Source organism: Erinaceus europaeus, chromosome 7, assembly GCF_950295315.1.
Source record: "Erinaceus europaeus chromosome 7, mEriEur2.1, whole genome shotgun sequence".
NCBI lineage: Eukaryota > Metazoa > Chordata > Mammalia > Eulipotyphla > Erinaceidae > Erinaceus > Erinaceus europaeus.
Genome location: NC_080168.1, coordinates 107,985,166 through 108,005,619, shown reverse-complemented (window position 1 = coordinate 108,005,619; position 20,454 = coordinate 107,985,166). Strand labels below are relative to the sequence as shown.

Sequence of the window (20,454 nt, the reverse complement as noted above, 5' to 3'; positions counted from 1 at the left end):
TTTTTACAGCTGAGTAGTATTCCATTGTGTATATATACCACAACTTGCTCAGCCACTCATCTGTTGTTGGACACCTGGGTTGCTTCCAGGTTTTGGCTATTACAAATTGTGCTGCCAAGAACATATGTGTACACAGATCTTTTTGGATGGATGTTGGGTTCTTTAGGATATATCCCCAGGAGAGGAATTGCAGGGTCATAGGGTAGGTCCATTTCTAGCCTTCGGAGAGTTCTCCAGACTGTTCTCCACAGAGGTTGGACCAATTTACATTCCCACCAGCAGTGTAGGAGGGTTCCTTTGACCCCACACCCTCTCCAGCATTTGCTGCTGTTACCTTTTCTGATGTATGACATTCTCACAGGAGTGAAGTAGTATCTCATTGTTATCTTGATTTGCATTTCTCTGACAATCAGAGACTTGGAGCATTTTTTCATGTGTTTCTCGGCCTTTTGGATCTCTTCTGTGGTGAATATTCTGTCCAAGTCCTCCCCCCATTTTTGGATGGGGTTATTTGTTGTCTTGTTGTTGAGTCTGGCAAGCTCTTTATATATGTTGGTTATTAAACTCTTATCTGATGTATGGCATGCAAAGATCTTCTCCCATTCTGTGAGGGGTCTCTTGGTTTGGGTAGTGGTTTCTTTTGCTGTGAAGAAGCTTTTTAATTTGATGTAGTCCCATAGGTTTATGCTTGCCTTAGTCTTCTTTGTAATTGGATTCGTTTCATTGAAAATGTCTTTAAAATTTATGCAGAAAAGAGTTCTGCCAATATTTTCCTCTAAATATCTGATAATTTCTGGTCTAACATCCAAGTCCTTGATCCACTTGGAATTTATTTTTGTATTTGGTGAAATACAGTGATTCAGTTTCATTCTTCTGCATGTTTCAACCCATTGTTTCCAACACCATTTGTTGAAGAGACTCTGCTTTCCCCATTTAATAGTCTGGGCACCTTTGTCAAAGATTAGATGTCCATAGATGTGGGGCCTCATTTCTGGGCTCTCAATTCTATTCCACTGGTCAATGTGTCTATTCATGTTCCAGTACCAAGCAGTTTTGATGACAATGGACCTATAATACAGTTTGAAATCTGGGAGTGTGATGCCTCCAGTTCTGTTCTTTTTTCTCAAGATTGTTTTGGCAATTCTAGGTCTTTTCTGGTTCCAGATAAACATTTGTAGCATTTGTTCTATTCTCCTAAAAAATGTACTTGGGATCTTGATGGGGATAGCATTAAATTTCTAGATGGCTCTGGGTAATATATTCATTTTGATAATGTTAATTCTTCCAACCCATGAACATGGAATATCTTTCCACTTCTTTGTGTCTTTTTCAATTTCGTTGAGTAGTGACTCATAATTTTCAGTATACAAGTCTTTCACTTCTTTGGTTAGATTTACTCCTAGATATTTTATTGTTTTTGTTGCTATAGTAAAAGGAATTGATTTCTGGATTTCAATTTAATAATAAATATTTTTTGATGATTTTTAAATTTTAATTTATTTATAAAAAGGAAACACTGATGTGGTCTGGGAGGTGCCGCAGTGGATAAAGCATTGGATTCTCAAACATGAGGTCCAGAGTTCAATCCCCGGTAGCACATGTACCAGAGTGATGTCTGGTTCTTTCTCTCTCTCCTTCAATCTTTATGAATAAATAAATAAAATTTTTTTAATTATTAAAAAAAAGGAAACACTGACAAAACCATAGGATAAGAGCGGTACAACTCCCCACAATTCCTACCACCAGAACCCTGTATCCCATCCCCTCCCTTGATAGCTTTCCTGTTCTTTATCCCTCTGGGAGTATGGACCCAAGGTCATTGTGGGATGCAGAAGGTGGAAGGTCTGGCTTCTGTAATTGCTTCCCCACTGAACATGGGCGTTGACAGGTCGATCCATACTCCCAGCCTGTCTCTCTCTTTCCCTAGTGGGGAAGGGCTCTGGGGAAGAGGAGCTCCAGGACACATTGGTGGGGTTGTCTGTCCAAGGAAGTTTGGTTGGCATCATGCTAGCATCTGGAACCTGGTGGCTGAAAAGAGAGTTAACATATAAAGCCAAACAAGTTGTTGACTAATAAATATTTTTTAAGTTTTTTTTTTCTTTTACCAGAGCACTGATCAGCTTTACCTTATGGTGGTGCCAGGGTTGAACTTGGAACTTCCATGTCTAAGTGAAAAGTTAATAAAAAATTTTTTTTTTTTTTTTGAAAACATATATTCAATGAAACTGGCGTATCACACCAAAGTAAAAGACTCTGGGGTGGGTGGGGAGAATACAGGTCCAAGAAGGATGACAGAGAACCTAGTGGGTATTGTATTGTTATATGGGAAACTGGGGAATGTTATGCATGTACAAACTATTGTATTTCTTGTTGAATGTAAAACATTAATTCCTCAATAAAGAAATTAAAAAAAAGAAAACATATATTCAAGAGGCTGGTGAAACAACTCACTTGGGAAGGCACCTGCTTTTCCAAGCATGCTAACAATTTTCAGGTCTTGATATACCACATGGGTATAATATCATTATTTTAAAGATTTTATCTATTTATTAATGAGAATGATAAGAGAGAGAAAGAACCAGACATCACTCTGGTACATGTGCTGCTGGGGATTGAACTCAGGACCTCGTGCTTGAGAGTCCAATGCTTTATCCACTGTTCCACTTCCTAGACCACACCACATGGGAATACTACAGTAATGGAGGAAGTTTCAGTGTTGTGGTTTCCCTCTCCCCTTCTCTCTACCTGAGGGAGTCAGCCAAAGCAGCGACGCCCCAGAGATAAGGGAGGAAAGGTCCTAGCTCAGTTTATCTAATGGGAATTTGATTTAGTTGATGAAACCCCAGTTTCAGCATGAAAGACCTCTAGTCAAAAGCCTGAGCCAAACACGTGATTCTTTCATCTACCATCATCAAGTGGAAGACCTCCTGCGAGTCACACATATCTAGTTCATTAAAATGGAGAGTGATGTCACCTAATATACGTAATTGGTGAGTTAAGTATAACATTATCAGTTTGAGGAAATGCTAGCAAATGAAGTCATGCTTGTTTGTATAAGTTAATGGTTTTGTAGTAGTTACTAAGTACTATTATGACAGTTATACAAGTGATCAAGGTCAAAGTCCAAGGGCAAAGGTGAGCCTTCAGCAGCACAGAATAGGCCCTCAAGATTGCATATCAATACAGAGCAAACTGAATGCATCTCTAAAACTTAGTATTATTTATAAATATGTACTAGAGAGGAGGAGAACGAGAAAGAACCAGATCATCACTCTGGTACATGTGCTGTAGGGAGTGAACTCAGGGCCTCATGCTTGAGAGTCCAATACTTTATCCACTGTGCCACCTCCTGAAATACTATAATGCATTTTAGCCTGTAGTTTGTTTTTACCAGAGTACTGCAATGCTAAGCTCTGGTTATGGTGCTGCTAAGAACTGAACCTGGGACCTTTGGTGCCTCAAGCTTGAAAGACTTTTTGCATAACCATTATTTAGTCCATAGTCTAGTTTTAAGTTTAGAGTGAGAGAAGAAAAAAAAAAAAAGGAAAAAGAAAAAAAGAAAAAGAAAAAAAAGTTTAGAGTGAAAGGTAAAGTAATAATAACAGAGAGAGGGAAAAAATGGAGGTAGTGTAGTGATTTATAGTGATCATAAAAAAGACTTTCATGGGAGCCGGGTGGTAGCAGCGGGTTAAGCGCACGTGGTGCAAAGTACAAAGACCGGTGGAAGGAACCCGGTTCGAGCCCGGGGCTCCCTACCTGCAGGGGAGTCGCTTCACAGACAGTGAAGCAGTTCTGCAGGTGTCTACCTTTCTTTCCCTCGCTCTGTCTTCCCTCATTTCTCCATTTCTCTCTGTCCTATCCAACAAGTTATAACTACAATAAAAAACAAAAGGGAATAAATAAATAAATATTTTAAAAATCTTTTTTAAAAAGACTTTCATATCTGAGACTGGGAAGTTTCAGGTTCAATCCCAAAGTAGCACTATAAACAGACAGATTACAAAAAAAAAAAAAAAAGCCACATGCTTCCCAGTGCTGTGGGAGGCTGGCTCATGCACACGGTAAAGCAACACACTATCCAAGTGAGCAAACTTTTTTTTTTTTCCAGAGCACTGCACAGCTCTGGTTTATGGTGTTGCTGGAGATTGAGCCTAGGACGCTTGATGCCTCAGGTATGGGAGTCTTTCTGCATAACCATTATGCTGTCTTCCCAGCCCATGAGCAAATATATATATATTTTATCTTTCGTCTGAGGCCTGAATCTTTGGGGAGAGAAATTTCTGCTCTCAGGGTGAGAGCCAGGATGTTCCTTGGGTGGTGGGGTGGCGGTGAGTTTCACTGAGACCGGTTGGACACCAGGGGGCGCCCATCTCTGTCCCGGGGTGGGCAGGGTTGGAGGTGCGCCCGGCCGCCTCTGCACGGATCCTAGAGCTGGGGCCAGGGGTCCGGGCCATTCCTGAGCACCCCCTTCTCCTTCCCAGCACGAGCAGGGGCTTGAGGGCCCCCTCGGGACGTCTGAATGTCCGTGGTGGCGACCGACAGCCCTTCTGCGTCCCTGCAGGGCGGCGGGAAGGCGGCCGCCCCGACGGCGCGGTCGGACTCGGGACAGAAGTGCAGGCAGCTGTTCTCCCAGGCGGCCGTGGGGGGCAGCAGAGGGGACAGCGACAGGTGCGGGAGCCCCTCCCGGGGGTGGAAATGAAAAGGCGGGATTCGGGGTCTGTTCCCAGGCTGGAAGCCACCCCCGCCCCCCAACCAAATCCCCGGGAGAGGCCGGGCCGGCGCCGGGTCTGGAGGAGGAAGCGGCCAGAGACAGTGCAATTTCACGCGGCCTCTGGGGCTCGGGTTCCCGGGCAGGAGAGATGAGTTATGGGATTTTGAGACGTTTCCGGGGAAACTGAGGCGGCCTGAGTGTGAGGCAAGAAACCTCCCCCCTGAAAAAATACACACAGGGAAAGAAAAAAAAAAGTTTCCATCCAGAGAGAAAAATATCCCCCCTCCTCAAGTGACCCAACCGGCTAGGGGAGTTGAATGATTTGGATAATGGGCGAGGCCAACTTTGAGGGGGCCGGGCTTGCGCGCACTCTCCCCACCCTCTTTACCTTTCCCTTCTGGAGGCATTTGGGGGGTGGTTGGGATCTTGTTTTGTCCCTTTAGTTTAGCTCCTGAAGAAAAGTGAGGGTGACACCCGGCGGCGCTCTGCTGGGCCCCGAGGCGTGGGGCGCGGGGAGCTGGGGGCGCGCTCGGGGCTCCGGCCGGAGGGCGCGCGGCCGTGACTCACCCCCTCCCCCTGCGCTCGCTCCTGCGCTCGCTAGCAGACTTCACCCCTCCCTGCCATCCCGCCCCGGACTCTGGCTCGGGCTCCAGTTGCAGTTTGCAAACTCCCCTGCCGCCGCCTCACCCATTCGCTGGCGGCTCAGGTGGCTCCGCTTCGATGTCCTAGTCCAGGGGCCCCCAGGGCCGGGTTCGGCTGGGCGCCTCTCACCTCCCGCTGCAGTCATGAAGGCTTGCGGGGCTCTGCAGGTGCTGGCCTTCTTTCTCAGCTTGGCCCGGGGCTCCGAGGTGGGCAACTCGCAGGCAGGTAAGTGCTGCGGGACCACCGACTGACTCCAAACCCGGGATCCTGAGCCAGGTGCGCAGATGCCCGGGCGGGCTGGGGCAGACGCGCCGCGCAGTGAGACTGGAAGTGCTGGCTGGCTCCCCTCATTCACTGGGGGTACCTGGGCGAAGGTGGTAAGGCGCGGGTACTTGGGCGAGGCTGAACGGCATTCCGGGACCAGCAGGTCGCCTTTCTAATCTCCAACTTACCTCCCTGCATAGGGCTGATACAATTCACACTATGGGAGTTATTGCGTGTGGGGGAACTGGGACCCCCCCCCCATTCTGTACTCATGAGGAGATGATTGGATGTGGAGTACTTGGTATAATGGGGGACCTCAATTTGCCACAACCCCCCCCGCCCCCCTGCCTCCACCTTCACCCCGGGTTTCAACAACCTCCAGTTTCGTTGTTTTGTCGACAGGGCGGAGCTAGGGATGGGTTGGAGGGGGTTGTTGTTTTCTAGTTTTGGAAAAACAGAAGTGGCACCTCCTCTTCCGTGAGTGGGCCTGCCCTGGGGAGGGTTGCGATTAACTAGAGTGCCAAGTCCAGGTGACATCAGGGTGAGGCCACGCAAGAGGCCTCAAAATATCACTTCAAAATAACGAAACTAGCTGGTCTCCTACTTGACCTCCTTTTTAATAGCGCAATCATTCGGATCAATATTTAATGTAATGAGCATCTACTATGTGTAAGACCTTGGGCCAGGAGTTGTAGGGTCGACTGACTTCGTTGTTTTTGTCTTTTCTTTTCCCTAACCTAGAGCCAACAGGGCAGCTTTCCCTCCTTCTGAGCTTCCTGTCCTGGGGAGGCACTCCTAGACACAGCTACCCCCTCAGCCCCATTCTGTTTATTGTCTGACTCTGTCTCTGGGAATCTAGTCAAAAATCAGGTTGTTCTTAGTTCTTCCTACTTCCATTGCCATCCAGACCACCTCTTTGGGGCGTATCTTTCAGCATAGAGACACCTGAGGGGTGCTGGTGTTGCTGGCATGGGAAGAATCCTGCTGATCTCTTCCCCATCTCTGCTCGGGGTTTGGCACAGCCAGGGCCCCTTCTCTAGGGTGGGAGTGGGAGAAACACCTGTGCTTCCCCCACAGTTGCTGGGCCTAAATTTAGACCCTGGGATCTTGAGATCTGAACACTCCCAGCTGGTGAAGGGCGGGGGGGGGGGGGGGGGGGGGGTCCGGAGTTTGAGTAACCAAGAAAAGCAACTGTATAACTCCCAGCCAGACCCCTGGGATCTTCAGCCAGGAACCCAGGAGTCCTGATCCTGGCCACCTTCCCTGGGAGAGATAGGAGGCAGGCTTGCTTGGTCTCTACCCTTTATCTGGATCCCCAGCCTCTGGGCATCCGGCCCTGGCTCTGTCTCATTCCTTCTATAGCTCCTTTGTCCTGGCTGTGGTGGGGGTGGGGGATGTTGGAGAGGAGGGCTGGAGATTCTTGCTCTGACCCACCCCGGGGCTGGCTACCAAAGGAGAGCTTGTGACACTGCCCCTCCCTGTGCCCCTCAGCCCAGGGCAGAGCTGGGATTTTTATAATTCCCTTCCCCCACCAGCCTCTCCAAGTTGTCTAGTTCTTGCTCAGTGGTGTACCTTCATATTCTTTTCCCGCCCATGCCCTTTGCTCCCTGTTTGTATAGGTAGTGTGGACTTTACCCTTGAGGTGGCAAGCGACTGGAACTTCTAACAACAAACAGTATGCACAAGCACCTATGGGCAGGTGGGATGGATGGGGCTACCTGGAATACTTTCGAATGACAAAACCCAAGGACAGAACCATTGTAGAGTCAGGGGCTGTGTGCACGTCCGTCTCTATGGACATGTGTCTGTCTCAGGAGTACATGGATGTGTATGAGAGTGCTCACACACGAACACAAACACACATCACTTCCCGGTGCAGAAGTCTTGGCTCCTCCCTTATCTGGGAAGAAGGATTGGCACCTTGACTTGAGAGGGGGTGTCCTGCCAGGAAGGGGGTTAGGGTGGGGCTGTTTAAGAAATGACTAACCTTAGTTTCTTTTCAGTCCAAGGACCCTGGAGCTCTCAGGCTTCTTCTCTTCTCCCCTCTACTGGGCCTAGCCCACCCCTTCTCTTAGAGGGGAGTGATAGGGACTGGAGTCCTCAGAGGCCAAGTAATCAGACTAGGGGTGTGTATAGGAGAAGTTGGAGCCTCACCAGTCTCCCTAACTCCATTCCCATTCCCACCTCCCACTAAGCTACCGCCTCAGGGAAGGGTGGTAGGAACAGGTGGTATTTACTGCGAGTGTGCGCGCACATGCACACGATCACACACACACACACACACACACAAAATCTTTTACTGAGAGGGAAGAGAAGGGTAGGAACTTCAGGGACCAGGGTTTTTCATTTTCCATAGCTCATGTCCTCCATGCTTACACGGTAAAGTGAACTCCCAACAGTAGCATGCTTCATGTACTCCCAAGTTGAGGCTTTTCCAAATGCAGATGAGAAATGTCATGTTGAGGGGCCAAGCAGTGACACACTGAGGACAGTGTGCAAGGACCCAGGTTCAAGCCCCTGGTACCCAGCTAAAGGGAGGAAGCTTCACAAGTGGTGGAGCAGGGCTGCAGGTGTCTTTCTGTCTCTCTCCCTATGTCCCCTCCCCTCTCAATCTCTCTCTGTCTCTATGCAATAATAAATAAACGAATGCAACATCATGGTAAAAGATTTTTTAAAAAATATTCACAGGCAGGCGTAGGTAGTATAATGGTTATGCAAACAGACTGTTATGCCTGAGGCTCCAAAGTCCCAGGTTCAATCCCCTGCACCACCAAAAGCCAGAGCTGAACAGTGCTCTGGTTAAAAAAAAAAAAAAAAAAAATCACTAATGAAAGAGAAAGGAACTCTGGCACATGTGATGCTGGGGTTAGAACCCAAGATCTTGTGCTTGAGAGTCCAGTGCTTTATCCACTATATCACCTCCGAGGCCACAGGAAAGTTTTTTTTTTAATATTTTATTTTATTTTTAATTTTTTTTTAAATTTATTTATTGCGTGGTCCCGGAGGTGGTACAGTGAGTGAACAAAGCATCGGACTCTCAAGCATGAGGTCCTCAGTTCAGTCCCCGGCAGCACATGTACCAGAGTGATGTCTGGCTCTTTCTCTCTTCTTCTATGTTTCTCATAAATAAATAAATAAATAAATAAATACTTTAAAAAATTGTTTATTGAATAGACATAGCCAGAAATTGAGGAGATGCTAGAGAAGGAGAGAGACAGAGAGACAGCTGCAGCACTGCTTCACCATTCATGAAGCTTTCCCTCTGCAGGTGGGCACAGGGGACTCAAACCTGGGTGCTTGTGCACTGTAACATCTACGCTCAACCAGGTATGCCACCATTTGGCCCCCCATTTTAAAAATATTTTATTTATTAATGAGAAAGATAGGAGAGTGAGAAAGAACCAGACATCACTCTGGCATATGTGCTGCCTGGGATTGAACTCAGGACCTCAGGCTTGAGAGTCCAGTGCTTTATCCACTGTGCCACCTCCCAGACCACCACAGGAAAAAATTATATTTTATTTTACTTTATTTTTACCAGAGCAGTGCTCTGCTTTGGCTAATGGTGGTTCAGGGGATTGAACCTGGGACCTCTGAGCCTCAAACACGAGCGTCTTTTAGCATAACCATTATGCTATCTTCCCCAACCCTAGGAAGGTTCTTTAATGAATCTCTTTAGATGGTGATATTGAGTGGAAGGTTTAAAATAGGGGATCCCACTACTGCTGCCTTCCAGACCTCTCTGTTTGCTGAAAAGTATTCTAGTCCTGGAAAACATGATGCTGAGGGGGTTGGAGTAGATTGGGACAGGGGAGTGAAAAGGAAAGTCAGATTTTGGGATGTCTATCAGTTCTTTATCTTCCAGCTTTTAAAGACAAAGCTCGCATTGAACCCCCAACTCCAGGGCTTTCCCTTCTAGAGGTCACTCGTTGGAGCCAGAGATTTGGGGTGTGTGTGCTGAGGATAGGGTGACTGGGGACAGGGTGGGACACCCCTCTTATCCTTGATAGAATTGCCTCTTTGTGGGCCAGACTGTGGCCCCAGGCACTGCCCCTACCCTCTGCCCCCATCCCACCGGCAGTAGACACAATAGAGGCTGTGTAGTAGCCCCAAAGAGATATTTATTCCAGGACCTGGGGAGAGGCAGGATGGGGGAGAGGAGTTAGGCCCTGGTGGGGTTGTGGTTCCTTTTTAAATTCTTTCTGGGGGGGGGGGGAAGCCCTACATGCTCCTTAGTTAACCCCTTAATGCCCAAATAGCACCCAAAAGAGGCAGAGTGGTGACCCTGGTAAGAAGGAAACCTTTCTGCCTTCTTGTTTGGAGGGGTAGTGAGGGAATTCTGAGAGGACAGTACCAGATAGGCCTGCATGTCTCTCTCCAGGGAATGGGAGGGAGACAGCTAGCTGCCTTCTGATTGGGTGGATGTTACTGGAAGAGCGCAACCAAGCGGTGGTCTTGGGAACAGAGGACAGGGTTGTCTGACCCTAGCCACTCCTCTCTTCACACAGTGTGTCCTGGCACTCTGAATGGGCTGAGTGTGACAGGGGATGCGGAAAATCAGTACCAAACGCTGTACAAGCTCTACCAGAAGTGTGAGGTGGTGATGGGGAACCTGGAGATTGTGCTCACGGGACACACTGCTGACCTCTCCTTCCTGCAGGTATGAGTGCCCAGCCCCCTTCTTCACCTGGCCCCTTCATTGTCCCTCAGAAGATTCTTTCCCTTCCTCCCATTCCTCAGGGCTGCCTTTGCTGGAGTTGAGACTAAGACTTCGTAATTCCTAAAAGCCAAACCTGTGTGTTTATGGGGACAATGACTAAAATCCAGGACCCGTGGCCTGGCCTGGTTCCTGTAGCCCTGGAGGGGGGAGGACAGTTGTGGGAGTGTGTGACTGGACTTTGTTCTGCACCAGGGACTAATATAGAGGGAACACCTGAGGACCAAGAGGTGCCTGGGAAGAGGAGGGACTAAGCCACACTACTCAGCTCTGGCATATGATGGTGCCAGAGGGTCAGGCCTGAGACCTGTCACATGCAGGTCTTGTTTGCTACTGCTGCATATCTCCCCAACCCTAGTTTGTTGTTGTTGTTTTGTTTTTTTCTCTCCTTCGTCTGCTCTTCTTCTTCCTCCTCCTCCTCCTTCTTTTCCTTTTTCTGTTGCTGAAGCTCTTTTTTAAAAAAAATATTTATTTATTTTCCCTTTTGTTGCCCGTGTTTTATTGTTGTAGTTATTATTGTTGTTATTATTGATGTTGTTGTTGTTGGATAGGACAGAGAGAAATGGAGAGAGGAGGGGAAGACAGAGGGGGAGAGAAAGATAGACACCTGCAGACCTGTTTCACCGTTTGTGAAGTGACTCCCCTGTAGGTGGGGAGCCCGGGGCTTGAACCGGGATCCTTACGCCCGTCCTTGCGCTTTGCACCACATGTGCTTAACCTGCTGTGCTACCGCCAGACTCCCGCTGAAGCTCTTTGAACCTGGGCAGTTCCACTGCTCCTGGCAGAATTTTTTTCTTTATTTCTGTATCAGATATATATGTGTGTGTGTGTGTGTGTGTGTGTGTGTGTGTGTGTGTGTGTGTGTGTGTGTGTGTGTGTGTGTGTAGAAAGAGAGGAACAGAAAGAAGAAATACTACAACACTGCTTGTAAAATTTTCCCTGTGTGTGGTGCCCCCGTATGGTTCTGGGGGTTTGAGCCACAGTCACTGTACATGGTAAAGCATCTGCTTTGCCAGGTGAGATAGCTCATGGTCCTCTAGATTTATTTATTTATTTATTTATTTAGAGACAGCCAGAAGTTGAGAGGGAAGGGGGTGATAGAGAAGGAGAGCGACAAGAGAGACACCTGTAGCCCTGCTTCACCACTTGTGAAGCTACTCCCCTGCAAGTAGGGGCCCGGGGCTTGAACCAAGGTCCTTGAGCATTGTAACATGTGCACTCAACCAGGTGCACCACCACCTGGCCCCAGTCCTCTAGATTTTATAAGATATTTATTATGGGGCCAGGGGGTCAAAGCACTGCTCCACTACCCATGGAGTTCCATACTTGTTTTTAGTGTTTTGTTTATTTATTTATTGGATAGAGAGGGAGAGAGACATCTACAGACCTGCTTCAGCATTTGTGAGGCATCTCCCCTATAGGTGGGGAATGGGGACTTGAACCTGAGCCCTTGCATACTGTAATGTGTGTACTCAAATGGGTACACCACTACCTAAACTCCACCACTTTTTTAAAGATAGATACAGAGAGAGATAGAGAGACAGACTACAGCATTGAAGTTTCTTCAATGTGGTGGGGGCCAGGCTCAAACTTGGAGGATGCACATAGCAAAGAAGTATATTATCCTTTTTTTTTTTTTATTGTCTCTGTTGCTCTTATGTTGTGCTGGGTATTAAACTCAAGGTCTCATGCACATAAAGCACACATTCTTTTTTTTGTTTGTTTATTTTAAAATATTTGTTTATGTATTTATTCCCTTTTGTTGCCCTTGTTTTATTGTTGTAGTTACTATTGTTGTCGTTGTTGGATAGGACAGAGAGAAATGGAGAGAGGAGGGGAAGACAGAGAAGGGGAGAGAAAGACACCTGCAGACCTGCTTCACCACTTGTGAAGTGACTCCCCTGCAGGTGGGGAGCCGGGGGCTCAAACAGGGATCCTTATGCTGGTCCTTGCGCTTTGCGCCATGTGCGCTTAACACGCTATGCTACCACCTAACTCCTTAAAGCACACATTCTACACTGAGCCACCTTCCCAGTCAGGACCTAGAAATATCTTGCTTTTGGAAGTTGGGTCTGCAAGTGTCTATCTTTCTCTCCCCCTCTCTGTCTTCCCCTCTTCTCTTCATTTCTCTCTGTCCTATCCAACAACGACGACAGCAATAATAACTACAACAATTAAAAAAAAAAATACCTTGCTTGTTTCTGCTGCCTATGTTCAAGTGCAGAAGGAACACAGTATTATTCTTTTTGTATAAATAAATAAATATTTATTTATTTATTTATTTTTGTTGCCCTTGTTTTATTGTTGTAATTATTATTGATGTCATTGTTGTTGGATAGGACAGAGAGAAATGGAGAGACGAGGGGAAGACAGAGAGGGGGAGAGAAAGATAGACACCTGCAGACCTGCTTCACCGCTTGTGAAGATGTCATTGTTGTTGGATAGGACAGAGAGAAATGGAGAGACCAGGGGAAGACAGAGAGGGGGAGAGAAAGATAGACACCTGCAGACCTGCTTCACCTGCTTGCGACTCCCCTACAGGTGGGGAGCGAGGGCTTGAACCGGGATCCTTATTCCGGTCCTTGCGCTTTAGGAACACAGTATTAGACAGCACTGTAACACTGTCCAAATAGGAATTAGAAAGACTTAGAGGGATATGGGATTCTGTTGACCCCAGGGAGGAAGAAGGGATTTTGACTTTTTTCTGTGCTGTTCTCTTCACTGACATAATCTGCTCCATTACAGTGGATCCGAGAAGTAACAGGTTATGTCCTTGTGGCCATGAATGAGTTCTCTACACTGCCACTGCCCAACCTCCGAGTGGTGCGGGGGACCCAGGTCTACGATGGGAAGTTTGCCATCTTTGTCATGTTGAACTACAACACCAACTCCAGCCATGCCCTGCGCCAACTCCGCTTCACTCAACTCACTGGTCAGTTGCTGATGGTTCCTTCTGCTCTTGCAGCTTTGGTCAAGGCATCTCCTTGACGGTGACTCAAAGCTACTCCTTCTAAGTGGCTTTCTTTATTTCTGCCTCCTTTCTCATTCTTTCTTTTTCAATAGAGTGCTGCTTAGGTCTTGCTGTGCTGGGGATTGAATCTTTGCTTTTTTTTTTTTTTTTTTTTTTGCCTCCAGGGTTATCACTGGGACTCTGTGCCTGCTCTACAGATCCACTACTCCTGGAGATTATTTTTTTCCTTTTTGTTGCCTTGTTGTTTATCGTTGCTGTTATTATTATTGTTGTCATTGTTGTTCATGCTTTTGTTGTTGTTTGGTTTTTTAAATTTTTTTAAAAGACTTTATTTATTTATTAATGAGAAAGATAGAAGGAGAGAGAAAGAACCAGACATCACTGGCACATGTGTTGCCGGGGATCGAGCTCAGGACCTCATGCTTGAGAGTCCAAAGCTTTATTACTGCACCACCTCCTGGACCACTTTTTAAAATTTTTTTAAAAATATTTTATTTATTTGTTTACTAGATAGAAATTTAGAGGGAAGGGGAGGTAGAGAGAGACACTTGCAACACTGCTTCACCATTCATGAAGCTTTCCTCCTGCAGGTGGGGACCAGGGGCTTGAACCTGGGTCCTTGCCTGCTATAATGTGTCTAGTTAACCAGGTGTACCACTGCGTAGTCCCCTTTGCTTCCTTTTTTTTTTTTTAAGAAAATGTTTATTTACTTATTAATGAACAAGAGAGGAAGAGAACTAGAACATCACTCTGGCACATATGATGCTGGGGATTTAACTCAGGACCTCATGAATAAGTCTCCAATGCTTTATTCACTGTACCACCTCCTGGGTCACTCCAAATGCCTTCTCAAGCTGCCCACTGTCTGTCCACTGTGATCTAAAGGTGTGTGACTCCTGAGCTAGTGGAGGGCCTTAGGAGGGAGTGGGGAGCCTCTGTCCGGGAGAAGAGTCCTTATGTCCTAGTGAGGCTGGAGTTGGAACTGATCTTTCTCCCATTCCTCCAATATCAAAGTTCATGGTACCTGGGTGCCCCTCTTTCCTTGGAAATGGGTATCCCACCTTCTACCTCACCACAGTCTCCCAAACGCTGGAGGGAAATAGAGTCTAAATACATTTCCCTCACGCAGTGGGTTTGAAAACACAGAAGTAGAGCCAGGAATGGGGGAAGGTGTTGAGTCATGGATCCTCCTTTCCCTTCCCTTCCCCCACTGGTTAAACCAGATCTAGACAGGTGTCTGAGGAAGCACACGTTTCTTTTCACCTGGCTCCTCCTCTGTCTTACAAGGCAAATCTTCTCTGCAGTTTGGATTTAACTGAATTTCTCTGCTGTTTTTCCTGCTTCTGAGCCTTGATTCTCCTGGACTTGGGGGTGGGGGTTGAGAGTGAGAGCAGAGAAGGCCTGCAACAGCCCTTAACCCTGTTGTTTATCTTCTCTATCATTCAGAAATTCTGTCAGGAGGTGTTTATATTGAGAAGAATGACAAGCTGTGTCACATGGACACGATTGACTGGAGAGACATCGTGAGAGACCCAGATGCCGAGATTGTAGTGAAAGAGAATGGAAAGAACTGTGAGTGGCCTTGGTCAAGTTTGCACCCTTCCTAAAACAAAGTGACTCTTTTCCCACCATCACCCTGATTTGAACCTACCACTTCAGGCCTAGCCCCAAGAGACCTGTTGGGAGGGAGGGATCAAGCCAGTTCCCCTAACGTTCACACTATAGAGCAATGTGTCATTTGTGTCAGAAAAAAGGTGGAAGGGAATGGGTAGTGGTTCACTCAGTATAGTGCATGAGGACTTGGGTTCAAGCTCCTGGTCCCCACCTTCAGGGAGAAAGCTTCACGAACGGTGCAGCAGTGCTGCAAATGTTCTCCTTCTAGGTATCTCTCATCTTCTATAATTAATAATAATAATAATAATAATAATAGGGGTTGGGCAGTGGCACACCTGGTAAACTGCACACATTATGATGTGGAAGGATCCAGGTTCAAGCCTTCAGCTCTCAACTGCAGAGGGGCAAACTTCACAACTGATGAAGCAGTGCTGCAGGTATCTATCTATCCATCTATCTCCCCTCTATGTCTCCTCTTTCCTCTCAATTTCTTTCTATATCTATACAAAATAAATAAATAAAACTATTAAATTTAAAAGATAATTAAGGCTGATAGGAATGGTGGACTCATGCACCATACATGCACTGAGCCACAACAATAACTCTAGTGGCAAAGGGAAAAGAAGGAAAGAAAAAGAAAAAGTGGAGAAGTGAGATCTTTGAGTTTCAAATCCACTTCTCCTTCCACAACAGTGTATGCCCTTCTTTAGAGCCTGCCTACCCCTGCCTGCCTGTAATCAGCTCCTTGTCCACTCACGCAATACTCCTATTAGGTTCAGTTTACCAAGGCGGAACCAGGCTCCTGTGTTGGGACTACAGGGAAGAAGCTTGGCACCTGCCCCAGCCCCTCCCCTTCAGCTGCCTGTGTGCCTGTGGGTGGTGTGGAGGCGCGGTCCCGCCCCTTGTTGACAGGTTCAGTTGAGCCCAGCCCTGTTCTGCAAGGGCAAGGAGACACACTGCCTTGGCTCTTCATTTCCTAGGACCGGGCTTCCTGGATGCTGACATCATACCCTGTTGACTCAAGCAAGCCTTTCTTAGCTCTGATGGCCTCTTGTGTGGCTTTCTTTCCCATTTAGGTCCCATCTGTCACGAGGTCTGCAAGGGACGATGCTGGGGCCCTGGACCGGAGGACTGCCAGACATGTGGGTTTATATTCCTCTAAAACTTTCAAATCCGTGCACTGTCACTTCACCGACTTGCTCCGGCCTAAGCCAACATTGGGGGTGGGAGGAAGCTAGAGGGCAAGAGGGTGGGCACTGGCCTCCTAAGAGCCTGACTATTGTCCTTTCTCTCCTTCCATAGTAACCAAGACCATCTGTGCCCCTCAGTGTAATGGTCACTGCTTTGGACCCAGCCCCAACCAGTGTTGTCATGATGAGTGTGCAGGGGGCTGCTCAGGCCCTCAGAACACAGACTGCTTTGTAAGTGCTGTTACCGTCTGATAGCTTCTGAAATGGGGATGTAGGCATCTGAAATGCAGGGGAGGTAGGGATATACGTGTAATGTGAGTTTTTGGACTCTCCTGTGTCCCTAGGCCTGCCGACTCTTCAATGACAGCGGTGCCTGTGTACGCCAGTGTCCACAGCCTCTTGTCTACAACAAGCTGACATTCCAGCTGGAACCCAACCCCCACACCAAATATCAGTATGGAGGAGTGTGTGTAGCCAGTTGTCCCCGTAAGTGTCTGAAGAGAAAGGACAATGGTAACAGGACCAAGATTTTAGATAAATTCTTTTTTTTTTTTTAATATTTTATTTATTTTTTATATTTATTTTATTTATTTATTCCCTTTTGTTGCCCTTGTTGTTTTATTGTTGTAGTTATTATTATTGTTGTTGTTTTTGTTGTTGTTGGATAGGACAGAGAGAAATGGAGAGAGGGAGGGGAAGACAGAGAGGAGGAGAGAAAGATAGACACCTGCAGACCTGCTTCACCGCCTGTGAAGTGATTCCCCTGCAGGTGGGGAGCCGGGGTTCGAACTGGGATCTTTATGCTGGTCCTTGTGCTTTGCTTTAGATAAATTCTTAAGAGGCACTGGGCTGAAAGGCAGCTCCCCCTTATCACATGTGACATCCATGGGAGCACTATGGGCGGTACTAGGGAGAGCGTCATGGATAGAACAGTGTGCTGTGGTATCTCTCTTCTCTCTCAGACTCTCCAAAAAACAAACAAAACACAACATTGGTCAATGCAGTGGTATTTCACTTGCATGAGGCCTTGACACTACTTTTTTTTTTTTTTTAATTATCTTCATTGATTGGATAGAAACAGTCAGAACTCAGAGAGTAGGGGTAGATAGAGAGGAAGACACAGAGAGACACCTGCTACACTGCTTCATCATTTGCAAAGCTTTCCCCTTGCAGGTGGGGACCAGGGCCTTGAACCCTAGTCTTTATGCTTGGTAACATGTGCAGTCAACCATGTGTGCCACCACCCACCCCCAACTCTACATTTTTTTTTCCAACACTACATTTTTTAAAAAATCAACAAAATTTCAGAAGATAGAAGGGATTAAATTGTTTGGTGGAGGGAGTCTGGCGGTAGCGCAGCAGGTTAAGTGCAGGTGGCGCAAAGCCGACTGGCCTCAGGATCCCAGTTCGAGCCCCCGGTTCCCCACCTACAGGGGAGTCGCTTCACAAGCGGTGAAGCAGGTCTGCAGGTGTCTCTCTTTCTCTCCCCCTCTCTGTCTTCCCCTCCCCTCTCGATTTTTCTCTGTCCTATCTAACGACATAAATAACAACAACAGTAATAACTACTACAACAATAAAAAACAAGGGAAACAAAAGGGAAAAATAAATAAATATATATTTTTTAAATATATTTATTTTCCCTTTTGGTGCCCCTGTTTTTTATTGTTGTAGTTATTATTATTGTCATTGTTATTGATGTTGTTGTTGTTGGATAGGACAGAGAGAGGAGTGGGAGACAGGGGGAGAGAAAGATAGGCACATGTAGACCTGTTTCACCGCCTGTGAAGCGACTCCCCTGCAGGTGGGGAGCCGGGGGCTCTAACCGGATCCTTAAGCCGGTCCTTGCACTTTGCGCCACCTGAGCTTAACCCGCTGTGCTACCACCTGACTCCCTATTTATTTATTTTCACTTTTGTTGCCCTTGTTGTTTTATTGTTCAGCTCTGGTTTATGGTAATGCTGGGGATTGAATCTGGAACCTCAGCCTCAGGTGTGAAAGTCTTTTTGCAATCTCCCCTGCTCTAGATATAAGTTTATTTTTAAAAAGCCAGTGAGGGAATATATATGCATCATTCTGGCATAGGTCATAGCAGCATATATGTAGCATATAGCATGTGTACCATATAGCATCATTCTGGCATAGGTCATAGCAGCATATATGTAGCATATAGCATGTGTACCATATAGCATCATTCTGGCATAGGTCATAGCAGCATATATGTAGCATATAGCATGTGTACCATATAGCATCATTCTGGCATAGGTCATAGCAGCATATATGTAGCATATAGCATGTGTACCATATAGCATCATTCTGGCATAGGTCATAGCAGCATATATGTAGCATATAGCATGTGTACCATATAGCATCATTCTGGCATAGGTCATAGCAGCATATATGTAGCATATAGCATGTGTACCATATAGCATCATTCTGGCATAGGTCATAGCAGCATATATGTAGCATATAGCTTGTGTACCATATAGCATCATTCTGGCATAGGTCATAGCAGCATATATGTAGCATACAGCATGTGTACCATATAGCATCATTCTGGCATAGGTCATAGCAGCATATATGTAGCATATAGCATGTGTACCATATAGCATCATTCTGGCATAGGTGGTAAGGATTGAAGTCAGGACCTCACACTTTTAAGTCCAGTGCTTTAACCACTCTACCACCTCTCATGCCATGTCTTCTTTTCCTCTTTCTTTCTTTCTTTCTTTTTTTCTTTCTTTCTTTCTTTCTTCTCCTAAACATTTATTTATTAGTGAGGAGAAGGGAGGGGTGGGAAGGGGAAGGGAGAAGGGAGAGTAGAAAGAGAGAACCAGGGTATGACTTTGGCAGAGCCACAAGCAACGACATAAAGATCTCATATGTAATGTCAAGAATCAAACTTGGCAACTCCTGCTTGACAGTCTGACTTTTTTTTTTTCCAAATATACTTATTTATTACCAGATAGCGACAGAGAAAATTGAGAGAGTAGGGGGAGGTAGAGAAGGAGAGAGACAGAGAGACACCTGCAGCCCTGCTTCACCACACATAAAGATTTCCCTCTGCAGGTGGGGACCAGGGGCTTGAACCTGTGTCCTCACACACTGTAATGTGTGCGCTTAACCAGGTCCGCCAAGCACCTGACCCCTGGCAGTTTGATTCTTTTTTTTAAATATATTTTATTTATTTATTTGTTTTCCTTTTTGTTGCCCTTGTTATTTTTTTATCGTTGTGTGGTTATTATTATTGTTGTTATTGATGTCATTGTTACCAGATAGGACAGAGAGAAATGGAGAGAGGAGGGGAAGACAGAGGTGGAGAGAAAGATAGAAACTTGCAGACCTGCTTCACCTACAGGGGGGGAGCCGGGGGCTCGAACTAGGATCCTTGCACTTTGCACTATATTGTGCTTAACCCACTGCACTACCACCGGACCCCCTACAATTTAACTCTTTTTTAAAGTATTTTTTTATTATTTATTCCCTTTTGTTACCCTTGTTGTTTTATTATTGTAGTTTTGATTGATGTCGTTGTTGTTGGATAGGACAGAGAGAAATGGAGAGAGGAGGGGAAGACAGAGAGGAGGAGAGAAAGATAGACACCTGCAGACCTGCTTCACCGCCTGTGAAGCGACTCCCCTGCAGGTGGGGAGCCAGGGGCTCTAACCGACTGGGATCCTTATGCGAGTCCTTGCCCTTTGCGCCACCTGCGCTTAACCCAGTGCGCTACCGCCCAACTCCCAGTTTAACTCTTTACCCACTTTGCCACCACCATCCCCGTGCCCCTGGCTGCCATTTTCATTTTTGATTTGACAGAAGAGAAACAGAGAGATATGACAACACCACTCCCTACCTGGAGCAGCTCCCCCTGCTCCCTCTCCCCCATGCTGTACATATGGTTTGTATGTGGTGCTGAAGTGTCTGTCACAACCCTGCATCTTTAATGGGGTTCTCTTCTCTCCCAGATAACTTTGTGGTGGATCAAACATCTTGTGTCAGAGCTTGTCCTCCTGATAAAATGGAAGTAGATAAAAATGGACTCAAAATATGTGAACCTTGTGGGGGACTGTGCCCCAAGGGTGAGTAAGAAATGTAAAGAACTGGTTAAGAGACAGTCTGAAGATACCCCCCTCACCAAGCCTCTTTTTGCATTTGCAGCCTGTGAGGGGACAGGCTCTGGGAGCCGCTTCCAGACTGTGGACTCCAGCAACATTGATGGATTTGTGAACTGCACTAAGATCCTGGGAAACCTAGACTTTCTCATCACTGGCCTCAATGGGTTAGAGATTCTGCTTTCCCTCCCTGAACTCCCAGTCTAGTCATGCCCTTGTAGTTGATTACATTGGCT

At 46.5% G+C, this 20,454-nt stretch overlaps 1 protein-coding gene across 3 annotated transcripts in view; it reads left to right on the top strand.

Annotated features, from left to right (window-relative positions):
- The first annotated feature begins 5,142 nt into the window (after positions 1 to 5,142).
- Positions 5,143 to 20,454, top strand: part of ERBB3 (erb-b2 receptor tyrosine kinase 3) — a 35,347-nt gene continuing 20,035 nt past the window's right edge. The window contains exons 1-9 of one of the 3 annotated variants that reach the window (XM_060195172.1): positions 5,143 to 5,578; positions 10,126 to 10,277; positions 13,080 to 13,266; positions 14,752 to 14,877; positions 15,996 to 16,061; positions 16,222 to 16,340; positions 16,454 to 16,595; positions 20,072 to 20,185; positions 20,265 to 20,385. In XM_060195172.1, the coding sequence (XP_060051155.1) occupies positions 5,497 to 5,578; positions 10,126 to 10,277; positions 13,080 to 13,266; positions 14,752 to 14,877; positions 15,996 to 16,061; positions 16,222 to 16,340; positions 16,454 to 16,595; positions 20,072 to 20,185; positions 20,265 to 20,385 (1,109 nt within the window). In that variant the 5' untranslated portion in view covers positions 5,143 to 5,496. Of the gene's footprint in view, positions 5,579 to 6,789; positions 7,293 to 8,826; positions 9,566 to 10,125; positions 10,278 to 13,079; positions 13,267 to 14,751; positions 14,878 to 15,995; positions 16,062 to 16,221; positions 16,341 to 16,453; positions 16,596 to 20,071; positions 20,186 to 20,264; positions 20,386 to 20,454 lie in introns of those variants that run through there. The other 2 variants (XM_060195173.1, XM_060195174.1) reach the window with 2 other exon arrangements.